This window comes from Bos taurus, chromosome 9, assembly GCF_002263795.3.
Source record: "Bos taurus isolate L1 Dominette 01449 registration number 42190680 breed Hereford chromosome 9, ARS-UCD2.0, whole genome shotgun sequence".
Taxonomy (NCBI): domain Eukaryota; kingdom Metazoa; phylum Chordata; class Mammalia; order Artiodactyla; family Bovidae; genus Bos; species Bos taurus.
In genome coordinates, this window is record NC_037336.1 from 86,865,528 (window position 1) to 86,885,945 (window position 20,418).

Consider the following 20,418-nt stretch of genomic DNA (forward strand, 5'->3'; position numbering starts at 1 on the left):
GTAAAGGGGAGAATGGTACGAAATGGAGCAGGAAACAGCGCACATGGGTTTTACAAGAAACGATTTGCCTTTTACTCCAAGTACAGTGAAGATACTGGAATATATATATATATATGTATTTATATATATGAATATACTTACATATATACATAAGTATTAAATGAAGGCATTTCTTTTAAAACACGCATCAAACCTTTTCATTCTCTTGAAGTAATGAAAAGGTCTGACAATACGTTTAAAAAAGAAAACTTTTAACTGCTGTATAGAGAACAGATTATAGAGAGGACAAGGGTGAAAAAGAGACCAGGTAAGAGGCTATTAAAGTTAAGTTTGGACTATGATGATACTAGTGCAGATGGAGAAAAGTGAACACATTTAGAATCAAGGATGGGTGGTGGTAGTACAATTTACCAAAAGGGAGGGGGGAATAAATAGGGAGGGGGAGAAATTAAGAATCATTTATTAGCAGTCTTAAGTTTGAAAGGGCTATTAGGAATCCTTATGAAAGGGGGAGGACATTTCTGAAGAGAGATTTGGAATTCACTGATGCAGAGGTAGTAATTAAAGCTATGACTGGATGAAATCACCTAGGGGAAAAAAATCTGAAACTAACCTAACTATAATAAACAACTGGAATGTTTGATTAAAATACAATTTCTACCCTCCAGTGGAGATTTTCAATCAGAAGACTGGAATAGAGCCTAAGAATCATATTTTTAAGATAAGCCCCAGATAAGATTCAGGTAAATCAGGGGAGATATTAAACTATGTTAACCTGAACATTAAAGTAGGTTCAGATATCTTCAGTTCTATCCATTTAATGTAAATCCGCTTGTGTTCACAAGAAGCACTGGAGGCAATAATACTTACCTCAGAGGATTGCTGTGAACATTAAATTAGAATATATATAAAGCACCTAGTCATGGTAAGTATTCAACAAATGTTAGATTGACTTACACTTCCATTAGTGCTTGGAGGGATCTTGGTGAGGCAGTGTGGTATGGCAGAAATAACATGGGCCCTGTAAGCAGACAAACCTGGGTTCAAAGCCTAGCCCTTACACTTCTTTTCTGTCCGACCATGGGCAAATTTCTAACTTAGCCTCAGGTTCTTCACTCTGCCTCACAATGATATTGTGAGGATTAAAGAGAATCATGTACATAAGAATCATGTACATAAAGTGTTTAAACAAGCTGTATAACAGTCATACAATGGAATCCTAAGGGCTATGAAAATAAATGTTATTATTTATTTATATGCAGGAACACAGATGAACCTCAAACAAATATAGGAAGTCAACATAGAAGAATACATGTAGAATGATTATATTTAAATAAAGGTTCAAGAGTAGGCAAAATGAAGTAATATGTTGTTCAGGGATATGCATAAAAGTATACAGAAAAGTAAAGAACTGATTATGGAGTTTTGAAATAAAGGTTACCTCTGTGGAGGAAAGAAAGCAAAGTGATAGTTAGGGACTTCAAAAATACTAATAACCTAATTCTTAAGCTAAGTGGTGTGTAGGGGGCTTCATTTAAAAATTATTTCCAAACTGTTGTATGACAGAAAACCAGGGGAAGAGGGGGATGATTTGGGAGAATGGCATTAAAACATGTATAATATCATATAAGAAACGAATTGCCAGTCCAAGTTTGATGCAGGATACAGGATGCCTGGGGCTGGTGCACTGGGATGACCCAGAGGGATGGTATGGGGAGGAAGGTGGGAGGGGGGTTCAGGATGGGGAACATGTGTACACCCGTGGCAGATGCATGTTGACGTATGGCAAAACCAATACAATATTGTAAAGTAAAAAAAAATAATAATAAAAAATTTAAGGAAAAAAAAAAGAAAACCACAAAATTCTGCAAAGCAATTATCCTTCAATTAAAAAAAATTTTTAACTATTTTCAAATTGTTATTTGTCCAACACATTTCACATTAACAAAATGTAAAGAGATTAACTCAAAAATGTTAATGACATTTAGAAATAAATAATTCTAACACATTTTCATTTTATAAATCTAAGTATCTAAAGGATTCACTCACATTTATCCAATGGAGTTAAGACCTGACCCAGGACTTCTGGCTCCCATCCAGGGATAATATCATCTTATATTTTATTACACTAATAAGTCATATGAATACATACAAATTTTATGATTTTACTCACCACTCTGGTAGTACTTAGAGTCATGTGTCCATCTGAAGCCAGTGCAGAGGCCGAAGTCAGTCAATTTAATATGACCATCACGATCAATCAAAATGTTATCAGGTTTAATATCTCTATGAATAAAACCCATTTTATGAACACTTTCGACTGCACAGGTAAGTTCTGCTATGTAGAATCGTGCCAGATTTTCTGGAAAGATGCCCATTCTAATTAATAGGCTCATCATATCACCCCCAGGAATATAGTCCATTACAAAGTATAAATTGTCTTTGTCTTGGAATGAATAATAAAGACGAACTACCCATTCGTTGTCAGCTTCGGCCAGGATATCTCTCTCAGCTTTGACATGAGCAACTTGATTTCGAAGCAGAACATCTTTCTTTCGAAGAGTTTTTGTTGCATACAAAGCCTTGGTATCTACTTTTCTTGCTAGACAGACTTCACCAAATGCTCCTATTCCTAATGTCTTTATCTTCACAAACATAGACTTGTCCATTTTAGCCCTCTTAAGACGGATGTAATTAGACTCTTTTTGGCAAAGCATCTTTCTCATTTGATCTTGGGCATCTTGAGATAATCCAACCTAGGCAAATAAACTAAATATTAAATGAGGAATTATCTTCTATACTAAATGTTAAGAAATCGCTTGGAAAAAGTTCAGGCATATATATTTAAAGGTTAAAAGCATAATAATTTTTAATAAAGCATGTTAGAAATCTAGAATATATTTCAGAGAAAATTAATTATCAAAAGTGCAGCATAAGGGATAGTTAACAGGATACACAAGGTGAATACAAATGCAGAGTCTGCTGTGGAGAGCAAGGAGAAGATGCTACCAGTGGTCAGCTTTCTACTCCTCTCTAATGCACTAAAAGAGTTCCCAATGTGCAATCGCCAAACATGTTAACATGCACCCTCATCTATCTCTCCCTGCACATTCATCCCAAACTACATAATCGGATTGCTTTCATTATATGCATCTACTTATAGAATGCCTATGTCTCAAATATTCTCATTTTGGTCTTCATGAAAAGAAATTCTTCCACTCCAGGTTCATTTATTCTAAAAAACTGATGTATTAAGAACAAAAGAATATCTTCTCTAGTCAACCCACTCACTAGTAAGTCAGTCTTTCCTTTTATCTTTTTCAGGGCATTAGAGTAAGGGTAGGACTCACAGCCATCACTAACACAAAATGCACAGAGTATGTCCTACCTTATTTCAAAGGGACTACTTGTTTGATTATAAGGTATCTTTTAGATATTTTGGAACATTTCAAAGAAGAGTCAGTGTGACTTATGGAAGATGCCAAAAAACCCAGATAAAAACAAAAACCAAAAACCAATGTCTAAGTAGACATGGAATACCTGGATTTAGAAGGAAAGAACAGTCTATTTATGACTAGTTAATAAAGGATTAATTAGGAATCTAAATAGAAAAGGAATTTGTTTTGAAAAGTAGATAACTCTAGAAACGCAAGACTAATTAAAATATAGCAACCTCATGCTTCTGTTAGAATAAGCATTTGCATGCAAAATCTTTTAAGAAGGGTGGCATGCCAGACTTAGTAAAGAACTGTTTCTCTTAAAATCTTACTTGCCTACACAGTAATGGAGGCTACAGAAGTCAGCAAAGCTTCCAACACCATAAAAGTTTAAATCAGCTATTAGTGAAAGTGAAGAGGAAAAAGGAAAAATAAACTAAGAAAATACATACAGACAGACTTTAGTAAGAAATCCTAAGAGCTAAATATGGATAAGCCATATAGGTTATTATGATATTTCTCACAATAAATTCAGTTTATAGCAAGAGTAACTATACTGTGAAGTCAGATCCTGAAAAATCATTTTAAAAGAACAGCTCTCTCAAATGTCATGAGAAACTTTAACACAAATGAGCCTCTTAAGATTTGGGGCAGTAGATCTAAGACTGGGAGTCAAACCTCTGAACTGTAAACATGTGATAAAAATAACAGTACCACCATAGTATCAAAAGAAGAGAGTTACGTGGAATCACAACAGATATTAATCTAAAGGGTTTAGTTATTCTGATCTCCTTTTTAGTAGATTTTAATAATTCCAGGACATTTTTCTAGTACATTATAAAAATAAAATTAGAAGGGGAAATAACTGAAAGGAGATGTCTCTGACACTTCTAATAAGACCAACCTGATGAATAAACCCCTAAGCCCCAACACAACTATAAGTAAAAATACATGTTTCATAAGTTTATCAAGAGATAGGACTAAGATATTTCTAGTTTATTTTAAAATGTAAGATAATATGTAAACTCTAGAAAATAACTCTTGCTTCAGTTTCCATTAAAGGGATTATGTATACCTAAACTGCATACTGCAAATTATACTTTTCTTAATTTATTACAATTTTATTATAGAAAATTCTGGGTAAATTCTGAAATGCTAAAATAAAATGGTATAATCTAAAGTACTTTAATGTTTACTGACTTTTAAATAACTGATAATACATTTAGCATAAAAAGAAAAATACTAGACCACAATATTTTAAAATAAACACCAAGCAAACACATGATCAAGTATAAAAATAGAAACTTTTAAAGGTTTTATACTCAGCCATAAAAGGAATGAAATAATGCCATTTGCAGCAACATGGATGGACCTAGAGACTGTCATACAGAGTGAAGTAAGTCAGAAAAAGAAGGACAAATATAATATCACTTATATGTGGAATCAAAAAAAAAAAGGTACAAATGGACTTATTTACAAAACAGATCTAGAGTTATAGATGTAGAAAACAAACATGGTTACCAGCGGAATAAGGAGTAAACTGGGAGACTGGAACTGACATATACACACTACTCTATATTACATAGTAGATAACTAAAAAAGGCGTACCGTATGGCACATGGAACTCTACTCAATATTCTGCAATGGCTTATATGGGAAAATAGTATAAAAAAGAGTGGGTATATGTATATGAATAACTGAGTCACTCTGCTGTACAACTGAAACTAACACAACATTGTAAATCAACTACATTCCAATAAAAATAAAAAATAATATAAAAAAGTTTTACCCGCATCATTTCGTTCTCTAATTGTTTTTTACGATGTAGACGTTGCTGATGAGATTTGAGCACGTTTTCTACATGTTGCTCCATGAAGAATTTAAATGCCTGAGGAGAATAACTTTGAATACGAGATTCCCTTCGCTCTTCATCTTTCTTGTTTTTCCTAACGGTGATAGGTGAAGTGGTAATCTGTTTCTTTTCTTTATCTCCAGTATCAACATTGTCATAACTTTTTTCACTCTCATCTTCCTTAGGCAAGCTTGGCTGATCCTCTTTGCTAGACTTACTGACCGATTCATATGGAGGAACAGATGGGTTTTGGTGTAGCAGATGCTTAGGATAAGGTGGTGGCGGACCTTGATAGTTTGGAGCTTCAGCAACAGGTGGCATAACAGCACCCTCAGAAAAAGGACTAGGTTGGACACTCTGAACAGGCTGTGGTATCCAAGAAGGGTGTGTAGGTGCTAAAGCAGTCTGCAGCTCTGGTTTCAATACACGTATACTTTTCACAGGCTGTTGAATGGGAGCTGGTGTAATAGCAGTGACTGTTGTAGCCGAAGGTTGAGAATTAGCAGAATGATTTGTTCTGTTTCCCAATGGATTATTAAAAGAATTTGACCTCACTGGTATGTTAGGTTGCCATGTAGGGATTTCATGTCCACTGCTTGGGGATGACTGGGCAGGAGCAGATGATGACTGAGGCCAAGTTGTTTGCAGTCCAGGTATATTAATGTTATAAAGTTCCATGTTATGACTATTTCTGTTTGGCACCATCATAGCTTGAGGAATGTTCCCATTTGTGTATGATGATGGAGCAGCAGAACCCCCTGTTTGTAAAGCAGAGGGGCTTTGTCCATTAGTTGGGGTCAGAGGATATGGAGGGGGTGGCTGCCGATTGACAGCGCCAGCAGGGACAACATTCTGGTGCATCATAAAATCAGTCTGACCGCTACCATTCTGAATTCCAGGTCTCCCGGGTGGAAAATTAAATTTGTTAGAACTCTGCATGATGATTGGCTGTCTGCCAACAGGAACAGAATTAATGCCTCTCTGTCCCTGATTAGGAGGATTCATCGGGGATGTGTTAAGAGGTGGTGGAGGATAGCCCTCCTGCCAGGCTCCAGGTGGAACTGGAGAGATTCGGGAGATGACGTAGTCCATGTTCCCAGAATAGCGCTTTGTTTGAGAGTTTGGTTCCCATGATGGGGGAGGCGGAGTTGTACCTCTTGGAGGGGGAGTCTGGCCTCTTGGAGGGGGTGGAGGAGTGACACTCCTTACTTGAGGAGGTGGTGGGGGGTTCACTCTCTGTCCATTGCTAGGATGAGCTGGAGTAAACGCTGTTATACCAGATCCTGACAAAGGTCTTCCTACATCTGTCTGTGAGTTGGGACTTTCAGAACGGTACGCTCCACTTTCTCCTAGTGGTGGACCATGTCTCTGAGGAACTAAGGATTCTTTAGAACCCTTCCAGCTCTGTTTGCGGTTAATTGATTGTTGCACACTCCCTATGGGAATAAAACAGAAAAAAACAACATGCTTTTTAACCTCCTACTTTTGAAAAATTTAGCTTGGAATTCTAAGGCTACTAAAAGATAATACTCTTTCAAGAATTACAAAAATAAAATTTCAGCATGTGGTTTTATATTTTAGAATTTTATCCATTTTTGACTAGGTAATACCTTCTCATAGCTTAAAATTCAGGCAGTACAAAAGGACACTGATCCCTGTCCCTTAGCCAACCAATGTCACTGAAGGTAACCAATGTCATCAGTAAGATATTTTAAGAATACACAAGTAAATAGTACTAGAAAGGGCACAGGAAACCCTCCTACACTGTTGGTGGGAATGTAAATTGGTATAGCCACTATGGAGATTCATCAAAAAACTAAAACTAAAAGTTGCCATATGATCCAGCAATACCACTCCTGGGCATGTATTTGGACAAAACTATAATCTGAAAAGATACATGTACCCCAATGTTCACAGCACCACTATTTACAGTAGCAAAGACATGAAAGAAACCTAAGTGTCCATTAACAAATGAATGAATAAAGATGTAGTGTACACACACACACACACCCCCATGGGAATGTTAGTCATAAAAAATGAATGAAATAATGCTATTTGCAGCTACATGGATACAACTAGAGATTATCATACTAAGCAAAGTAAGTCAGAAAGAGAAAGACAAATAACATGTATCACTTACATGTGGAATCTAAAGTATGACACAAATGAACCTGTCTGAGAAACAGACTCACAGACATAGAGAATAGATTTCTGGTTGTCGAGGCGGTGAGGGTGGGGGTGGGGGAGGCTGGATTGGAAGTTTGGGGCTAGCAGATGTAAACTATTATATTTAGAGTGGATAACAACAAAGTCCTATTGTATAGCAAAGGGAACTATAATATCCATTATGTTAATAAACCATAATGGAAAAAAAATGAAAATGAATATATATATATGTATATACATAAAAGTGAATCATTTTGCTGTATATCAGAAACAAAATAAATCGACTACACTTCAATTAAAAAAAACAATATACCTCCTAAATATACTATTGTGCCTGGGTCTTTTCATTAAAAAAAAAAAGAAGATTCTATATTAGTACATAAAGCAGTTTTTTACTTAAAAAAAAAAAAGTTATTACAGTTTTTCACTATATGGTTGTACCCAGATTTATTTAATCAGTTTCCCTGACGGCTATTAAAGTGGTTTCCAATCTTTTGGTTTACCCCTCCCCTCCGAAAGCAATGAAGAATTTTGTACAGATATCATTTCATAGATATGTTAGGTAGATAAATTGTTAGAAATGGCATTATTGAGCCAAAGGATGTGTCCATTTGTAGTTTTGATAAATATAACATTGATTTTAAAAATATTTCAGTATGGCGTTTAAAACAAAAAAGTAAGGGATAACTAGCTGAACACTAAATAAGGTAGAGTTTTTACAGAGTCTCTATTTAACGGAATTTCCAAATAAACAGGCAAGAAAACATACAATACCAAAGGAAAAAAAAATGATGTGTTCAAAATAGTTTTGTCACTTAGAAAAGTGCTGATATAATGTATTTAAAATATATGAAAAATACATATGTATAAAATACAATACACATAAATAATATATTCCAGAAGGATTAAACATTTAAATGTTAAAGATGATACCATACAAGTATACTAGGAACAAAGCAGTGAACATTTGTTAATATTGGGGTACTTTGTACCTCCTGGGAAAGTCTTCCCAAGTATGACAAATATAGAGAACAACACAGTAAAAGACTGATAGATTTAAGTACATAAAACACTTAGCACCATTCAAAACAAAACAAATAAGAAACACTCATAAATCTGAAAGGTCAACACCACATTACCCTGGGAGAAAATGTATTTAAGAACACAAGAAAAAGAAACTGGTAAATATTCAGAATGGACAGTTTAACACTCTATTTTATCTAAGTTTGTCAGCATCCTGGGGCTATAATTTCTGGGACAGTCATCCCTCTGGGCAAGTTACACAAGTCCTCTGACCACAGGCTCAGTCTTACCTTCCTCGGAGAATCAGCTGAGGCCAAAAGCACCAAATCACTCTCCCACTTTTATCAGTTAAGACGAAATCCCTGCAACCCTCAAGTACACTGTGCTTAGTCGTGCTTAGCTGCTCTGCTGCTGCTGCTGCTGCTAAGTCGCTTCAGTCATATCCGACTCTGTGCGACCCCATAGACGGCAGCCCACCAGGCTCCCCTGTCCCTGGGATTTTCCAGGCAAGAACACTGGAGTGGGTTGCCATTTCCTTCTCCAATGCATGAAAGTGAAAAGTGAAAGTGAAGTCGCTCAGTCGTGTCCAACTCTTAACGACCCCATGGACTGCAGCCTACCAGGCTCCTCTGTCCATGGGATTTTCCAGGCAAGAGTTCTGGAGTGGGGTGCCATTGCCTTCTGCTCAGTCGTGTCCAACTCCTTACGACCCCATGGACTGTAGCCTGCCAGGCTCCTCTGTACATGGGGATTCTCTAGGCAAGAATACTGGAGTGGGTTGCCATGCCCTCCTTCAAGGGAATCTTCCAATCCAGGCATCGAACCCAGATCTTCCACATTGCAGTATGATTCTTCACTGTCTGAGCCACAGGGAAGCCCCAAGTACACTGCCACCCTTATTGCTATGAACCTCCCATGAAGATCTCTGTTCTTCTACTTCCTAAACCCCCCACTACTGCCCTCTAGACACACTTTATTCTATGACGAGCAAATGCTCCTCCATTACTGACCTCTGCTCCAAGCTTTCCCCCACCTTCTTAAAGCGGATTATCATCTGCTGACATTACTTTCCTTTCAGCCCTTTCCAATTAAGGTTTTCTTTAAAAAATAAACTGGGTTAAAAGGTGGAGCTCCACTTCTTTGCTCTCCAATTATGTTTCTAGATCATGGTTATTTCTGCATTCTCTTTTCAAAAGCCAGTTCTTGAGAAGCTCATGCTATCTGTGGGAGGTCACATTCATTCTTTTAACGTACACTTAACGAACACCTACTTGCTCACCTTCATTCACCCATAAATTCTAACTTTGATACTCTCTGCTAAGCCCTGACAACATTCTATAACTTCAACATCCACATGGACAAACCATGAATCACCCTGGTTCCCGGTTCAATCCCTGGTCAAGGAACTAAGACCCTGAAAGTGGTGTGGCACTGCACCGCCCCCCACCCCCCACCCCTACACAAAAGAGGTGAAAACTGGATAAGAATTCTGAAGTATCAAGCTAGGATCTTCAACAAATTCTGCAATATAATGGGACACTTTCACCTGGATAACTCAACGAACCTAACTAAACCTTATGTCAAAAACCAGACTTATGATCTTTCTCCACCAAGTTCTGTCCTCTGAGCATTCCCTTTCATAATGTGAAGCCTCACCATCCATTTTTATACACAAAAAGCCTAAGAGTCACCCAACTCTGTTATCACCCACCACATGCAATCTGTATCTATGCTATCAATTTTATTCCTCCTATCTCTTTCTTAATTCATTCAATTTTCTCCACCACCATTTCCCTAGTCCAAATTACCTTCATTTCCTGTGTACTGTATTTCTTATCAAGTCTACACCCTCCTTTGCTCTAATTCTTTCTCATCCACTGCAGCTATCTTTCTGAAACACAAAGTGAAACATGTCATTACCCTGCTTGAAATGTTTCCGTTACCTCCTACTGCTCTTAGGATAAAATCAGTAGACAGTCCTGCATAGTCAGGCCCCTATGCACTTCTCCACTCGTATCTTACACTCTTGTTTTCAGCGTTTGAGCCACTTTCATTTCTTCAAATGTACATACCTTACTGAAAGACAAGTCAAAGCAAAAGTCGTTCAGTTGTGTCCAACTCTTTGTGACCCCATGGACTATACAGTCCATGGAATTCTCTAGGCCAGAATACTGGAATGGGTAGCCTTTCTCTTCTCCAGGGGATCTTCCCAACCCAGGGATTGAACCCAGGTCTCCCATGTTGCCAAACAAGCCATGCATAGGAACAAACTTCCTCCCTAAATCCATCCCTACTAACCCTTTCTTTCTTCAGATATCAGCTCTATTATCAGTTTAACAGGAAGGTTTTCTCTGATGTCCTTGATCAGGTCAAAAACCCCTCTATCGTATAAGTCCACAGAATCACATAACTCTCCGCTCTTCTTTCACACTTGTAATTCTACATGTATTTCTGTATTTGATCTCCCTCACTAGAATCTCAACTCCAAAAAAGGGCAAGAACTTTATACCCAATGCCAAGCAAAGGGCCTGAAATAGGAGTTGACCAATAAAAATTAGCTGAATGAAAGAATGAAAATATTAGGCCTCTTACAAATCAATTTAAAAAGATAAACCCAAGATTAAGAAAGAATTAAAATGTCAATTTAAAAACAATCAATAAACAAATGTTCAAGCTCACCAGTGATCAAAGAAATGTGGATGTAAACTGACAGTACTTTCATAACCATTAAACATATGAAAAGGATAATACCTAGGATTTACAAATACAGGCATTCTCATATTAAACTGATTGGGACAGTCTAAGTTGGTAACACCTTTCTGGACAGCAATACAGGCATATCTTGGATGGAGACGGTTGTGGGTTCAGTTTTAGGCCAGGTCAGTAAGGTGAATAATGCGATAAAGGGAGTCATAGACTTTTTGGTTTCTCTGTGCATAGAAAGGTTATGTTTACCTTATACACACACACACACACACATGTGAATATATGAATATATATATATATATACACACACCATAGTAAGTGGGTAATAGCATTACATCTAAAAAACAATGTACATATCTTATTAAAAATACTTTATTGCTAAAAAAAAAAGGCTAACCATCATTTAAGCCTTCAGCGAGTCATACTCTTTATTGGTAGAAGGTTTCATATATTTATGAATTGAGCAAACGCTGCTTGCAAAATGGCACCAACAGACTTGCTTGGTGCAGGGTTGCCACAAACCTTCAATTTGTAAAAAATGCAGTATCTGCAAAGTGCAATGAAGTGAAGCACAACAATATGAAGTATGCCCATAAGAACACTTTCTGTAAATCTTTGAAAATTTACTTTTACCTAATCATCAGAAAGGTACAAAGATTTAGGTAAAAGGGATTTACTTCAGTATGTCTGTAATGGCAAAAAAAAAAAGGAGCCAGGCAAATGTCAAAAAATGAGAGGCAGCTAAATAACATATGTGACAAATCTATCTCACTGTAGCTAAGTGTTTTGTAGGCCACTTAATAACAATGAAAGTTATACATGGTGAAGTAAGTGAATAAAGCAGCTTTTAATATGCCCTCTGCTTCCACTTGGAGAAGGAAATGGGATTCTCTCTTGCCTGGAGAATCCCAGGGACGGGGGAGCCTGGTGGGCTGCCGTCTATGGGGTCGCACAGTCGGACACGACTGAAGCGCCTTAGCAGCAGCAGCAGCAGCAGTTGCTTTCACTCAGAGAAGGCGATAGCACCCCACTCCAGTACTCCTGCCTGGAAAATCCCATGGACGGAAGAGCCTGGTAGGCTGCAGTCCATGGGGTCGCTAAGAGTCGGACACAACTGAGCGACTTCCCTTTCACTTTTCACTTTCACGCGTTGGAGAAGGAAATGTCAACCCACTCCAGTGATCTTGCTTGGAGAATCCCAGGGACAGGGGAGCCTGGTGGGCTGCCGTCTATGGGGTCACACAGAGTCGGACACGACTGAAGTGACTTAGCAGCAGCAGCAGCTGCTTTCACTTAAACAATAAACAAAATACACACATATAAATCCACTCATTTTTCACAGGAAAAAAAGACTAAGAAATAAAACATACCAAAGTCTGGTGGGTATTTATAGTGGTGCTTTATTTCATTTACTTTCTAAATCTATGACGAACATGTTTCACAATAAGAAAAGATTATATACATGAAAAATGAATAGTTTGAATGATGATATTTATAGTTAAAAAGAAAAATATTTCAGTTGCATTATAACCAATCAAGCAGTTCTCAACCTAGACTGCTGCTTATCAGAATTAACTATGGAACTTTAGGTCCCCACCTGCAAATTCATTTTGGTTTAACAACTATAATGTTATTATTCTGGCTTGAGACTCTCACTGTGATGCTTTTAACAGTTCCTAAGACAAAACATTTTATATACTTAAATATCTTTAAATATTATAAAATAAGAGATTAGAAAAAAAAATTGATTAATCACCTGGCTTCAAGTTGGCATTAATAGGTCTGGCAGCTGCTGCAGCCATCTGTTCCCGTCGAGGATCTTGATAACTCATTTTACTGATGAATTCAATTGCGGCTTCTATACTTCTGTTATTAGTTTTCTGAAGAGCTTGTATAACCATATCCTGACATGAAGTTTAATAAAATTTAAATCATATAATTAATAAGAAGGAAAGAACACTATAACTTCCACTAGAGAAGTTCATAATTTTGAGGAACAAGGCCTCAAGCCATAATACTAATGTCTTGTTTGTAAAACTACTATGGGGGGAGGGACAAGATAAGGGTAGGGTATTAAGAGATACAAACTACTATAGATAAAATAAATAAGCTACAAGGTACAGCACAGTAAAAGTATAAAAATCCATACAATCTCAAATTACTAAAGAAAACAAAACAAACCCTCAAATCCTTCAAATGTTTCTTTAATATTTTCACCTTTATGTAAAGTATTCCTGTTTTCTTCTAGAGTTTTTTCCCAGATACAGTCATAATAACAGGCTTCTGAATTTTCTCATTCTTAATTTCATTCTTATATAAACAGAGACTATCAGATTGTTAAAAACAGTATCAATCAACATACTGGAAACCACTCTTTTGCATCATGGGAAGTATTTTATTAAACATCTCTGTTGTGTTTATTAGTAAAAGACCTATGTTGTTCTGGTTCCTACCCTCTTAAGAGTTTAAGGACACAAATATAGGACAAATGGCAGAGGGAAAACACTCAGACTTCATATGATTATGTCACAAAGACTTTAGGAGACTAGGTGGTATGACAGAAAAAAAAAAGGAGTTTGAGATCGACTGGAACCAAAGAGTCTGAGTTCCAGCAGCCCTGTATTATTTTCTCATGCTTAGAAGCAAAAATACACTCCAGCCTCACTTTAGAACTGAGTCAACTTTGGCAACTTAATTTAACATCTCAGCTCAATTTCTTCATCTGTAATTCACTCAGAATTGACATGAGGATTACACAAGAAAATACATAAAAGCACAGCAGCACAGTGCCTGGAGCTCAGATATGGCTTGTTCCCCTGTTCTGTTCCTTATCCTTATGTTATGTAAACATAAATTATACACTAACATGCAGAAAGTATACTGATATGCATTTTTCAAGAGGGAGGCAGCTACTTACTTGTCCTATAGGATTCACTATTTCAAAAACTACTTTTAAATGAGAAATGGCTTAGGAAGACTAATGGATTGAACAGACACTTTAGGCAATCGTCTTACATGAAATGACTGGAGATGACTGTGAGGCCTAGTAAAAAACGGCTGTGGCAGAGACTTGCTGCTTATTCAAGATCTATTCTTTCTTTAAAAAGCTACTAGGATTTTGATTGATGTTTTCTTTACACCTACAGTGGCCACATGACAATTCTGACCAATGAGACAAAAACACAAGGATTTCTGGAGGAATGCTGCTATCACTGATTTAGGTACTGGTCCTTCTTGTATCCTGTTTCTTAGACAACAGATAAAAAGGTACACTGTGGTCACATTTTATGTGATCAGACTTTGCAAATTTGTACCGAGATACAAAGGATTAGTAAGTCTCACTTTATGTGCAAATTTAAAATAACACAAATCACCCAAATTAAAATTCATCAGGGAGTGCTTACCTTTAAAACTGGTTAAACCAAGCGAACTGCAAACTGTATTTATGCTATTATCACATGGCAGTGCCATCTCAGTTGGTAAGAAAGCTGATACCCACCATTCTTGTTCAACACTGTGGGAACCATATCCTTAAGCGCATTAGAATTTCAGCTTGTGATTCTGATGATTAATTATTATGCTGGCTTTTATTTTTGAATTTTATTGCTATATGTTAAATTATTTGTTACATCTGTAACAAAATCAACCAAGAGTTCCTTAAGTGGGGGTGTTAATGCCTGTGTGAAAAAGAGCACCCTCAAATCAGTAACTTTGGAATAGAAGTCCTGTATGATAGAAAACATTATGTCCATATTGCTGTGCTTTGGTTTTTCATGCTTAGAAGCAAAAATATATTCCAGAGATTGTAGCTATATGTGACTCAAGAATACAGTGATCCTATTTAATATTTATTCCTATGAGGAAATTAATCTTGAAATATTTAAGGCAAAAAAAAAAAAAGTGAAAACTGAATCAGAATTTTGAAGTACCAAGTTAGGATCTTGAACAAATTCTGCAATACAATGGGAAGCTATCAGAAAGAATGATTCAGGAGGCAGAAGTAAATTGCCATACTCTTTATATCACTGCAAGTATAAATAATACCATTCATTCCTTATTTGAATAAATGAAGATTGATAAATGTCTAAATGTTTTTAGTAAAGCAACCTTGCTTAAGGGGCTACTAATGTCATAAGGTAAACAATTTTGAAATGTGTGATTGCAGTAAAGCTAACATCTTTGTAATGCAAAGCAATTCTTGTTATTGCCAACAGATAAAGAACAGGGCACTGACCAATGACTTACAATTCTTAAAACTGTCTATGTTAGAAAAAAATTTTAAGTTTCTTAAAGGTATGGTGGCTTCCCTTGTGGCTCAGCTGGTAAAGAATCCGCCTGCAATGAGGGAGACCTGGGTTCGATCCCTGGGTTGGGAAGATTCCCTGGAGAAGGGAAAGGCTACCCACTCCAGTATTCTGGCCTGGAGAATTCCATGGACTATACAGCCCATGGGGTCACAAAGTGTCGGACACGGCTGAGCAACTTTCTCAGTAAGGGAATGGAGCATTTTTGTTATGATTCCCTATCCTGACTGATGGGTTCACATACAGTAAGAGTTCCATAAATACGTATTTAATGATGTCACTTAATCTGATATACACATTATCACTTAAGGGCCTTTATGGTATAGCCATGTGCTTTCCTAAACTTCCTCTTCCTAGTACTATGTAAGAGGAAAGTAAAAGATCAATGATTCAGCCTTCTCTTTATTCTCTTCCTTGTGACTAAAGGATTAGGAAGAGTACTCTAAAAATTTCCATTCAAGCCATTTCTTTAATCCTCCAACTATTAACCAGGTTCTCTCCTCTACATATATTTTCTGGTACAAATCCAATATTTTTAGAACATTTAAATATAAAATTAATAGGAAATAAGATTAATCAAATGAAGAGAATGGGCCAGAAAGAATCTTTTTTCTTCCTAGTTTTGTTGTAAATTTCCCTTTTCAAATCCATTACTATAATGCCTACTTAGGTTCTCATTTTTAAAATTAAACATAGAGATAGCTGAAAATGTGGTCACTAGAATATTAACAAAGTGAAGAAATTTTAAGGGTAATTATTTTTGTGTGGTGAAACTAAAGGCAATTTTTAGTTTTTTTCCTTATACAGTTTAATTTTTAACATGGAATAGATACTTTTAAAATCAGGAAAAAAGTTACTATAATTTTTAAAGAAAATGTAATCAATGCCTGATTATTCACATTTAGTTATAATTTCCATGGCGTTTTTACCTAGAATGATTTCTGCCATTTAAAATATTCACCTGAAGAATATAATCACAGAAAAGAAATTTTATTAGTTACTTAAACAAAATGATTAAATAATAAAGGCTATGAAAACTTTAAAAATGAGTTCTAAAGGTAAAAATATTAAAGTTAGTATAATTAACATGAACTGAAATTTCATCAAAAAACTGAAATTCTTGGAGATTGATCAACAAATAAATTTTTAGTTTTTGTGAGTTTAAGATTTGTATGAGAGTTATGTGAGCATAACTGCTTAATGATATCTCTGATTGTACTTCCTTCTCTGTAACATAAGCTTAAACTTCATATCCTTAGGGCTATCATTTCAACAGCCACTCAGCTCACCATAGCAACTATGACACACAAGCAGATGTCCTTACCCTGACCCTACCTGTGGCTTTCCTCACCTGCACTTTGGCTCTGACTTCATAACCTTTTAAATCTCAGAACCACAGGAAAAAACTAAAGAAATATTAATTATTTTGCTTCAATAACTGATGAAATTGTAAACAACATTCTTTGCTTGTAGAATGTACATATTTGTATGACTCACTGGAAAAGACCCTGATGCTGGGAAAGATTGAAGGCAGAAGGGGAAGGGGACGACAGAGGATGAGATGGTTGGATGGCATAACTGACTTGGTGGACATGAATTTGAGCATGTTGGTGATGGGAAGTGGTGATGGACAGGGAAGCCTGGTGTGCTGCAGTCCATGGAGTCACAGAGTCGGACATGACTGAGCGACTGAACTGATGGTAGTTGGTGGTTCAGTCGCTAAGTCATGTCTGACTCTTGCGACCCCCATGGACTGTAGCCTGCCAGGTTCCTCTGTCCATGGGATTCTCCAGGCAAAAATACTGGAGTGGGTTGCTATTTCCTTCTCCAGGGGATCTTCCCAACCCAGGAATCAAACCCAAGTCTCCTGCATTGCAGGCAGATTCTTTAGGGACTGAGCTACCAGGGAAGCTCTACATATTTGTATACATAAATAAATTCTCAGAGGCAACATTTAGGCAGTATAAGGTAAAAAAAATTCTTTTGTTTTTAACAGTGCTTACCTCATCAAATCCAGCAGCTTGCAAGTCTTGAAGCATTTGTGGATTAACTTCTGAAGGACTCCGACTTGTTTCATTTGCAAATGGCTGTAGAGAGTTTCGAATTTCCAGCAAGGCTTTATGATGCATCCCAAACTTGGGTGGATTTCTGACTTGCCGCGGATCTTCAGATGACATTTTACCCATGTTTTGCTCAGCCTTAGCAGCATCCGAGGGTTTGGATAAGTTCCTAAGGGATTCCCGAATTTCTTGCAGCATCTGCCGACTGCTGCCAGTGTAGTTACTGGCAGGAAAGGTCTTAGGCCTCATTTGTCTATATCCTTCTGGCTTTTCACTCCTCTTCATGAAAACATCTATATGTATAACCCACACAAAAGACTTTAACAGCTACTTGATTGAGATTCAGAGCTTTCCCTTGAGCAAAACTTAAAAAAATCTTTTGCAGAAGTCCCCGGGAATGTTACAATTCTTTACAATCTAAATAAAAGAAAAAATAAACAAAGCTATAAAGTGACTGACTGATAAAGCAGTGCCATGCACAGCAGGTATCCCCTTATCCAGGGGGTATACCTTTTAAGACCACAAGTAGATGCCTGAAACTTCACATAGTACCCAACCCTGTATATACAGTAGACCTCTGAACAACATGGGCTTGAAACACATGGGTCCACTCACATTTGGATTTTTTTCAACAAATAGGTACTACAGTACAACACAATCCAGTGGTTGGTTGAATCCAAGGATGCTGAATGGAGGGCTGACTGTAAAGCTTTACTCAAATTTTCAATGGCACAAAGGGTCGGCACCCCAGCCCCTGAGTTGTTCAAGAGTCAACTGTACTATGTTTTTCCTATACATACATAATTATGATAAAATTTAATTTAGTAATTAGGCACAGTAAAAAATTAACAACTAATAATAAAATAGAACAACTATGGGAATTCCTTGGCAGTCCAGGGGTTAGGATTCTGTACTCTCATTCCCCAGATGCCTCAAGTTCAATACCAGGTCAGGGAACTAACATCCCACAAGCTGTGTGGTGCTCCCCCCTCCCCCCTAAAAAAAAAGATTTATTAACAACATACATGTAACAACATGAATGTAGTTTCTCTCTCAAAATACCTTACTGTATAAATGTTATGTCTTGACTAAGCACATATCATATACTGTGGTGATAACTTTCATAGTTGGAGGTGCAACAGCAAAACTAGTGCACATTTCTGTTTTTCTTTTGCACAATCACAATTTTGTGTACAGAAGATTTCTTCTTATGCTATGCTATGCTATGCTATGCTAAGTCACTTCAGTCATGTCTGACTCTGTGTGACCCCATAAACGGTAGCCTACCAGGCTCCCCCGTCCCTGGGATTCTCCAGGCAAGAACACTGGCGTGGGTTGCCATTTCCTTCTCCAATGCATGAAAGTGAAAAGTCAAAGTGAAGTCCTTCAGTCGTGTCCGACTCTTAGCGACCCCATGGACTGTAGCCTACCAGGCTCCTCCATCCATGGGATTTTCCAGGCAAGAGTACTGGAGTGGGGTGCCATTGCCTTCTCCAACTTCTTCTTATGGTAGATCTTAAAGTCTCAGCACATATTTTTTTTATTAAACTGAGAACTTTCACTTTAAACAAGCACTTGATGGCTTCTCTTTGGCATAGCTGAATTGCCAGCATCACTACTCTTGTGCTTTGGGGCCATTATTAAATTTTCTCAGTATCTAGGTTGCACTTAATTTATAGCCATCTAGGCATTCCTTTAGTTTGGGTTTCAACTCCAAGTTAGCCATCATTTTACTATTATTATTTACCATTCCAAAGATGGTTCTCCTTAATAGAGAGGAAAAAAAATAAGAATAGTTTTGCTTCTCTATGTCAGGATACATTTGCCTTTCATTCCCCTAACACAGAAACTGGTAAATACAGGCAGTGCAGAAGTATCTGTTAAACTAATAAATGCAAGTGATTTATTCCTTTTACTCTTAATATAAATTTGTTTCTTTCAATTATAAAAAAAATGCATCCTATTGAAAAAATTCAAATATCATGTAATTATGTAAGGTAGAAGTCCCTCATAATTCCCTCCCTCAACAGAGAATCACTGTAGTAGGCTGAATAATAACATCCCAAAAGCTAACCACTTCCTAGTCCCTGGAATCTGCAAATGTTACCTTATTTGGGAAAAGGGACTTTGCAGATATCATTAAAGGATCTTCAAATGGGGAGATTATCACAGATTATCCAGTTGAGCAAGTACATGCATGAGAGGCAGGGGAGATTTGATAGACAGAAGAGACGGAGGCAATGTGACCATGGAGGCAGGGACTAGAGGGTGCAGCCAGAAGCCAAGGAATGCTGGCAGCCAAACGAAGATGGAAATGACAAGGAACTGCTTTTCTCCTAGAACCTCTAAGGAACAGTGGCCTCACCGATGATTTAATTTTGGGCCAGTGATACTGATTTTGGAATTTTTGCCTCTAGAACTGTAAAAGCATACATTTATGCTGTTTTAAGCTTTCAGTTTTATAGTAATGTGATTGGGTTGGCCCAAACCCAAACAAACTTTTGGGCCAATCCAATATATAAGATGAAGGAAAGCAACATAATCACTACTTTTTAAAATCACTATTATTAATACTGCATATTATAATATTTTTACTCTTAATCAAAATGGGATCACAACACACAAAATACATTATTCTTTTACATTATCACGTGAATTTACAAGAAAAGAACGTCATGTTGACCAAACTTAAATGACCAAGGAACTCTTTCCTCCACAGCATTTTATGAAATTCATGCTCCGTGTACTATACTTTAGAAAATGCTGAACCAGAGAGATTAATTCTAGTCCTATATTTACAAAGGACTTTGGTCTGTCTAATCAAGGCTATGGTTTTTCCAGTGGGCATATTTGTATGTGAGAGTTGGGCT

At 37.0% G+C, this 20,418-nt stretch overlaps 1 protein-coding gene across 1 annotated transcript in view; it reads right to left on the bottom strand.

Annotated features, from left to right (window-relative positions):
* Positions 1-20,418, bottom strand: part of LATS1 (large tumor suppressor kinase 1) — a 37,027-nt gene that overhangs the window by 4,966 nt on the left and 11,643 nt on the right. The window contains exons 2-5 of the mRNA NM_001192866.2: positions 17,492-17,965; positions 12,941-13,088; positions 5,227-6,725; positions 2,174-2,756 (exon numbers count right to left, since the gene is read on the bottom strand). Coding sequence (NP_001179795.1) covers positions 2,174-2,756; positions 5,227-6,725; positions 12,941-13,088; positions 17,492-17,833 — 2,572 coding nt within the window. The 5' untranslated portion in view covers positions 17,834-17,965. The remainder of the gene's footprint in view (positions 1-2,173; positions 2,757-5,226; positions 6,726-12,940; positions 13,089-17,491; positions 17,966-20,418) is intronic.